Source organism: Sciurus carolinensis, chromosome 11 (genome assembly GCF_902686445.1).
Source record: "Sciurus carolinensis chromosome 11, mSciCar1.2, whole genome shotgun sequence".
Classification (NCBI taxonomy): Eukaryota; Metazoa; Chordata; class Mammalia; order Rodentia; family Sciuridae; genus Sciurus; species Sciurus carolinensis.
In genome coordinates, this window is record NC_062223.1 from 16,807,589 (window position 1) to 16,815,903 (window position 8,315).

General features: G+C 37.9%; 1 protein-coding gene and 1 non-coding gene across 2 annotated transcripts; both read right to left on the reverse strand.

Moving 5' to 3' along the window:
* Nucleotides 1–4,580: 4,580 nt before the first annotated feature.
* On the reverse strand, nt 4,581–5,510 carry LOC124959060 (olfactory receptor 5B3-like). Its single transcript, XM_047517704.1, has one exon. The coding sequence runs from the start codon at nt 5,505–5,507 to the stop codon at nt 4,581–4,583; it is 927 nt and encodes a 308-aa protein (XP_047373660.1). The 5' UTR covers nt 5,508–5,510.
* Nucleotides 5,511–7,833: 2,323 nt separating this feature from the next.
* Nucleotides 7,834–7,906, reverse strand: Trnaa-ugc (transfer RNA alanine (anticodon UGC)). Its single transcript has one exon. It is a non-coding gene; the product is annotated as a tRNA-Ala (tRNA).
* Between the last annotated feature and the right edge of the window lie 409 nt (nt 7,907–8,315).

Here is an 8,315-nt window from a genome sequence, read left to right on the forward strand (position 1 = left end):
AGGTGTTCATGTCATGCAATTCAATATCTAGCAGGCAGCTTGATTTCTCAAATAAGAATTGTTTATCTGAACAAGAAATTTCCCACCTGTCTTCTAAAGAGACTCCTCCAATTTCAGCTTAGCAATCAGTTCAAGTTCTTTCACATATTTATCAATATTTTCTACTGCATCTTTTTAAATTATTATTTTTCTCTTTCATTTTTGCTTGTTCTCTAATACATCTCCAGAAATCTCCTTAGCAAATCTTTTTATTTAAACTCCTACCCTATTACCCATATTATCACTACAGTTCTGGCCTAAGTGTGATTTCTTCAGGCAAAAGAGAGATAAGACTTTTTTTTTTGTACATTTGCACACTTGGCCTTCAGTCCACACTCCCAAGCAGACTGACGGCAGATTTCTCAGGACAGGTATGTGTGATCATGACACGTTTGTTCTTATGTGTCTGTGTTGCTTCCCTTCAAATTCAAGCAGGGATTTAGCCTCTGCAACGTTCACTTCTCTATCATAACAATGGTAATATCTTGTCATCCTCAGAGGATTTTCAAGAAAATTGTTACATGACATATACACAAAGCATTGCAGGATTTGTGCACATATTAGGGGTTCTGCAGGATGACTATTACGTCCACTATGTGTAAAGTCTGATACAACATGGGTCACAAAAGTAGGGCTACTAAAGCAATTATTTTGCTTCCTCATATTCCTACCCCATTCAACTAGGTAGGACATGTGATCATTGCAGCTGAGGAACTGAGGAAGAATCGTTATTCGTGCTTCCTCCTGCATGGCTCTCCAGTTGTCTTTTCTCCTACCTTGGGAACCAGCAGGCTTCCTGTCCCAGCAGGTGCCTTCATCTCTGAGATGTAGAGATGAGAGGGCCCTCAACTAACCCACACAGCCTACATGGACACCTAGTAGCTTGAGCAAGAAACAAATCTGTAGGGGCTCAGTTATGGCCCTACAAGATACCAGAACCTGATACCTGGTTTCTGTACACATTATCTTATATGACAACGGCATTACAGTAGATAATAGTAAGATGAGAGGATAATCTGGTTGGTTTATTGTACCCTAAATTCAACTACCAATTCCATATAAAACCAAAACAGGAAAAATGGTAGTTTGGGGTAACTCAATGACTTGTTGCTACACATAAAGACTGAAAAACAATGCAAAACATAACAGGCAACTTTCTTATAACTCTGGGAAAATGTTATTGCAAATTTGGAGGTTCACAACAGCACATGTTACTCTTCCTCAGTTCTGGAAACCAGAAGTGTGAAACCATCTCCGTGAGTTGAATCAATGATTTGTAGAGCCATGGTCCCTTCATGGGCTCAGGGGACACTGCATTTCTTGTCTCTTCCATCCTCCAGGGGTTGTGGAAGTTCATGCCTGTGGTCTTTTTATTTTTTTTTAATTTTTTAAAAATTTTTTAAAGATTGCATTTTGTTCATTGTACACAAATGGGGTACATCTTTTCATTTCTATGGTTGTATGTGATGTAGATTCACACCATTCCTGAATCACACATGTACATAGGGTCATGATGTCTGTCTCATTCCACCATTTTTCAGACTCCCCCTCTCTCTCATTTCCTTCTACATAATCTAAAGTTCCTCCTTTCTTCTCTCACTCCCCACTCCCACCCCCATTATATACATAATGGAATACTATTCAGTCACAAAGAATAATAATATTATGGCATTTGCAGATAAATGGATGGAGTTGGAGAATATCATGCTAAGCAAAATAAGCCAATCCCCAAAAACCAAAGGCCAAATGTTTTCCCTGTGATCTTATCAATGTTGTTTCCCTGGTGACTGTGCCAACTCCTGTCTTGCCTGTGGCTAAATCTTTCTAACACCATCCAGTGAGGTACAGGGATTGCTTTTAGGACACACGCACAGATAATTCTGGATAATCTTTCATTGCTAAAATCCAGGACCACATTTGCAGAGTCCTTTTGGGCCATGTTGAACATTGAAATGTTTCAGAATTAGGACACAGATCTTCTTTGTGGGTCATTATTGAGCCAGCCATGGTGTGATATGGTGACATTCTACACCATCTTTGAAATTTTTCCATATATTTGAGATAATTTTAAAATACTACAAAATCATTAGTATAATAATTAGAAATGGTTCCAGCTGAAGAACTTTCACTACAAATATGAAAGCAAATATCTTTGTTGGACTACACTGCTCCACATGAAACATCATAACCACACAGCACCTTAGAGCCCAGTATTACAAATGCTGAGGTGAAGACTCCTGTTTTCTAGGAGTAACAGATACCAGGTGGAGTCACATTCCTGTGGGTAGGTTTTGTATAGTATTGAGGTCCCCAGGATCAACTTCATGAAGACATGAAAGTTGTGCTTTATCTTAGCATATTTAATATATCATGTTTCTAATGACAAATAGAATTATTTCCTATAATTTGAATACATGTTGTAATTGCTCAACTCTAACCATATATGAATGCTTTAAATAATTTGTATTTAATGTGTCCTTCTGAATTACTAGTTATTTGATACTATCAAGTGTTACTTGATAACTTAATGAGACATTACTTCCTATAAAACATTATGAGAGGGCTAGAAATGGTCAATTTTAGGATGGAATTTTAAGGAAATCATTTCATCTAAAAATAAGGAGTGTGAGAACTGAGAACATAGAAAAAATATTTCATATGAGCAGAAAATTAGCTGTGTCTTTGAAATGCACTGAATATTGATCTAGAAGGTTTTCATTAGCAGGATTCATATTTATCATAACCAATGATTCAACGAGTCAATGTATTAGTACAATTAAACTCAGAGCTCAATCAGTTTATTCACTAATTCAACAAACACTTATTAGAAGGTACTGTGAAACAGACATCTATTCAGGTGCTGATGTTTATGTTGTGGACATAACAAGGGCACTGCTCTCATGGAATTCACATTCTGTTGTAGGTGAGGGTTAAAAAGAACTATGAAGAATGATACCAGATGAGCAGAAGGTTTATGTAGTGAGTAAATAGGAACAAATATATAAAGGTGGTCAGAGAAAATTGATTCCATGTCAGGGGCAAACACTGAAGCAAAGATCTGAATGGGAGTGAAAACATTCCCATATAGTGAACCTCAATGCAAATGCCCTGAGGCATGAGCACATGGTTGGAGCTATGAAGAATTATAAAGGAAATCAGTAAAAGAGAGATTGGGGAGTGATAAGAGAGAATATAACTCAAGTAAAACTGAATGTCAGTATTAATTTAAAGCATTTGCAGAACAAAAATGTAAAATAATATTTGTTCTCAGTTTAATTTTTAAACAAAATGTAAGTTTGTAGTAGTACGTGAATACATTAAAATGCTTTTATCTTTCCAGGATTTTCATATATACATTTTATCCTTTTTAAAATTAAAATATGAACATGCAGAGGGCATATAATGAATTAGTCAAACAGAAATATGAATTCATGGGATGACATATTTATGCATGTCCCATTAAAATGTCCAAAGAACAAGAACATATGTTAAAAATATGTCATTTTTTTGTCAAAAGAACTCCTAAAATAGCAGTGAAGAAAATAAAGAAATATGAGATGAAATAGCACCTAAGTCATATATTTATGATTAATAAATACTGGAACGTCAGTCTAGGTTCTCCAGTGAAACAGGATCAATAGGATATCGATTCACAAGTAAGCGGAGAATTATTAGGAGTATCAGATCATGTGATGTGTAGGTTGGGAAGTCCCTTCCTGTGCTGCATACCAACTGGAGAGCAAGGAAAGCAGGTGGTTAATTCAGCCTGAGATCAACGGATCATGAAAAAGAAGTTGAGTGTGAATGGTGTAAGTCTAAGAAAACCAGGGCCAAATCAGAAGCTCTGACATTCAAGAGTGAGAGAGGATGGGTGTCCCAGCTGAAGGAGAGAGGGAGAGACAGGGCAAGTGGGGAGAGAACAAAGCAGAGGCAGAAAGAGAGAGAAGAGAGTAAGGGCTTTCTCTACTTTTAGCTGTAGTCATGGAAGCCCGGAATGGAGTGGATTATGGCCACCCACAAAGATGAGGGCTTGCTAGACTCTTTGGGAAACACATACATATGCAGAAACATGTTTTATGGCTATTTTGTTATCCCTTAAACTACTCAAACTAACACATAGTATTAACCACCACAAATTGTGACATCACAACTATTTCTGGTAAAAATATCTCATCCATCTGTATGTGACATCATGGGACACCTGTATGAATTCCTTCTGTTAATGGTCTTTGTTGAGCCACCATATTTGCATTGACACGTGGTAGGAAAAAAAAAATACATGTGAAAATGAGTGAATACATCAACATCATCAGTGAGGGTTTTCACAAGAGGACCCCGAGAAATCAAAGCTATTCTCATTCAGATTTTTATTTCTGGACAGAATACTTCTTTTTCCTTTTCTAAACAAGGGACATTACAGAGATAACAATATCACTTCAAAAGCTTCTTTGTGGGGATGAAATGCACACAGAGAGAATCTGAGAGGAATGAATACAGGAACTGGGCACCACCAAATCAAAATCCCCCAAATTATTTTACCTCTAACAAATGAGTAAACCCTTGACCTTAAAGAATGCGCTCTTGACCTCCCTGTTCCTCAGGCTGTAGACCACAGGGTTCAGCATGGGGATGATCATAGTGTAGAACACAGATGATATTTTGTCAGTGTCCATGGAGTGACTAGAGCTGGGCTGTAAGTACATGAAGATAACAGTCCCATAGAAAATGGAGACTGCAGTGAAGTGGGAAGCACAGGTGGAGATAGCCTTCTGATGTTTTGCACCTGAATGTATCTTTAGGATGGTGATAAAAATGAACATGTAGGATATTAAGATAACAAGGAGAGCAAAAAAGATATTGAAGCTCACAATAGAAACAAGAACCAGCTCACTAACATGTCTATCAGAGCAAGAAAGAACCATGACAGCTGGAATATCACAGAAAAAATGGTGGACCACGTTGGACTTGCAGAAGGTGAGGCTGAACATGCCCCCAGTGTGGATAGAGGCATTCAGGAAACTAACAATGTAAGAGCCTAAGATCAGCCAAGTACACACCCTGGTCGTCATGGTGGTGGTGTAGTGCAGGGGCTTACACACTGCTGCATAGCGATCATAGGCCATTGAAGCCAAGAGGTAATTTTCCACAGTACCAAAGGCTCCAAAAAAGAACATCTGAGCAGCACAAGCATTGTAGGAAATGAACTTGTCTCCTACAAGAAGCCCAGCCATGACCTTGGGAGTGACAGTTGAAGAGTAGCAAAAGTCCACCAGAGACAGGTTACCAAGGAAGAAGTACATGGGAATGTGAAGACGGGAGTCCAAGATGATCAACAGGATCATCCCCAGGTTCCCAACCAGAGTGATGGTGTAGATGAGCAGGAACGTCAGAAAGAGGGGAAGCTGCAGACCTGGGTCACTGGTCAGTCCCAGCAGGATGAACTCTGCCACTTCTGTCCTGTTCTCCATCAGTGATACCTGACAATCACTATATTTTGTATAGTCATGAGAAAAAAAGCAGAATGATAAAGAAATTATTTGAAATTTGAAAGTATACATACGAGATGTACTTTGATATTCTCAAAAAAAAAAGGGTCATCAGAATCAAACTGAGTGCATTAATTATACTCAGGGTTACATACAAATATTCAAATCTTGATCAATCATGTATACAATTTGAAAACTACACACATCTGTTATCTGACATGTATTCAATGAATAATTTGATCACAAAGACTGTTAGGGATGAATCTACCCAGGTACCTCTCCTGAATTCATTGCAAACTGACCCTTCCTTGTTGACCACCTGCCCAGAATTGCAGTGGGCCCTGAGGATGTGTATACACTATCTCCTTTCATCAACATCTTGAGTTCTATTGGTTGCTAGTTTATGTATACAATGAAGCACAAGAGGTAGGGTAATTAAATCATCTTGCACAAGTGTTAATTGACAATCTCAGCTTTGGACACATGACAACCTTTAACACATGTTGAATAGTTCCTAAATCCAAGGGTCTCATCTGAATTTCAATCAACTTGATTTTAACTGAATTTATAATTACTCTCTGCCTCTTTTTGATTCAAAGTCAGTGTTTTAGCATTCATGGTGAACTGAGGGTTTGATGGGTTAGTTGGTACTTTCATCTTGTTCACTATATATTTTCCTCTAATTGGTTGACAAAGAGATGAAAACCAAGAATGGTAAATGGATCCCTCTTCAACAACAAAAGTATCAAAGTAGATGAAAAAAAATCTAAATTGCATTTTAAACTTTTTCCCACATCATGCTTATCCTCAACATATCTACCCATGTTGATATGGTTGGCGTGGTTAAAGCATAAACTATTGATTTAGGCTGAAGATGGGTTTAGCCTTGAAGCAGATCTCTGTGCATAGCAGGTTTGGTACGGATACAAATGGGGCGTTAGACCATGAGCAGTCTGCAGATGCTGTTTGGAATGGAAGCACATCATCCAGATACGGAAGACTGGGAGCTTAGGCTCTTGGAAGAGATGCATATCAGCCCTACCATTTACCACCCAAAAGTCACTGGTCCTATCCCAACTCCTCCAGACATCATCTGTAAAATGAAGACAGTAATGAGACCTGCTTTGAGTTCCTATTGTGAGAACTAAGTAAGACAGTACATAAAGGACTACAGATTGCTGGGCTTAAGCTCAGACTACAGAGCAGAATCATCATAATGGTTTTCCTAGGAAGGGATCATGGTCTTGGTCTTGTTTAATCACTGAGGATGCCAACATGCAGGGTGTCACTGGGGGTGACACTGGACTCTTGAAGCATCACTCTCTAATGGGCCCCGGCTCCCATGTCAGAGTCCATGTGCGGCCAGTGATTCTCAGTCTGTTCTGATTCAAGTGTATGATCTCTGCTTCTGAGATTCCATGGGAGCTAATCATTTTCAAAATTTCTTCCTTGATTCCCATTTTAATTTGAATAAAGGAATTCATTTGTTCTTAAAACTCATTCTCTCACTACCATTGTCCCACAGTCAAATCATGTTCCAAGCTTGAGAGTACTCAGTTTGTGGGCTATCTTTAGCTGACTGATCTGTTGGGTGCCAAGTTCCATACTGTAAAATATTTGAATTGAATTGATTCTGGCAGAGCAACTGTGTTTTTGATTTCTTTATTTGAATTAAAACCTTTGGAAAGTATTCCAAAACTAACTGCTTTTCTCTAACATCTTTCACTTAAGCCTGTGACAACTTCAATTTAGAAGTGTGTTCCATGAAGACATCACGGTTGCTGATCATAACACACATGATCACAGTTAGCATGTACCATGTTCTACAGCAAATGATAAGGGGTTTGCACACAAGTGATTCATGTGTGTGTGTGTGTGTGTGTGTGTGTGTGTGTGTAAGGTAGGTGGTATTATTCTTTTTAATGTTTTATTTGTGCATCAAATTAGGCATACCAGTGGGATTCATTGTGACATATTTATACACACACAAATATAATGTGATCATTTTCATTCCCCAGAATCTCCTGTTTTCCTTCCCTCCTGCCTGCCTGAATCCTGCTCCCCTACTCTACTGGTCTTGTTTTCATTGTGTTAATTGGTGCATTATAATTATACCTCAAAGTGGGATTCATTGTTATGTGTTTGTACATGGGAGAGAAAAGGGAGGTACTGGGAAATAAAATGGGCCCAATTACATTAAGCATTATTATTCTTTATCAGTAAGGACACCAAGAATTTGAGATGGTAGGTGATGCTCTAATATTATACATCTAGTATGAGAAAGATTCAATATTTTTTTCCTTTTTTTTGGTGGTACTGGGGATTGAACCCAGGGCCTTGTGCTTGCAAGGCAAGCACTCTACCAACTGAGCTATATCCCCAGCCCCGAAAGATTCAATATTCAAGAATTAAAGTCACCTTCCAAGAATAAACATGAGATGAGTTTGAAAAGGTTGAAATGCACATTAGAGCATGTTAATTTACTTACAACTATTTTGTAGTGTAAGGAAGGTCGTTTTATTATTCTAGGTTTTTGTTTGCTGGTTTTTGTTTTTATATCTCCAGTGAGATGCAAATGTAACATTATCACATAATCAAAGCTTTATCTATTCTCCTTTTAGTTTATAATCTTTAGGATACAATGTGATTTGTCACATGAATCGATAAATCCACCATAATATATATTTTGACATTTACTCCCCAGTATGAAACTCACTATTTTAGAAATGTTTTGAAAACATTTCTTTCCACTGATATAACTCATAACACATGTAGGAAGTCCACTGCTTT

What these genes read in the sequence shown, in the direction of transcription:
- LOC124959060 (XM_047517704.1), bottom strand. Translation starts at nt 5,507, where the DNA reads ATGGAGAACAGGACAGAAGTGGCAGAGTTCATCCTGCTGGGACTGACC.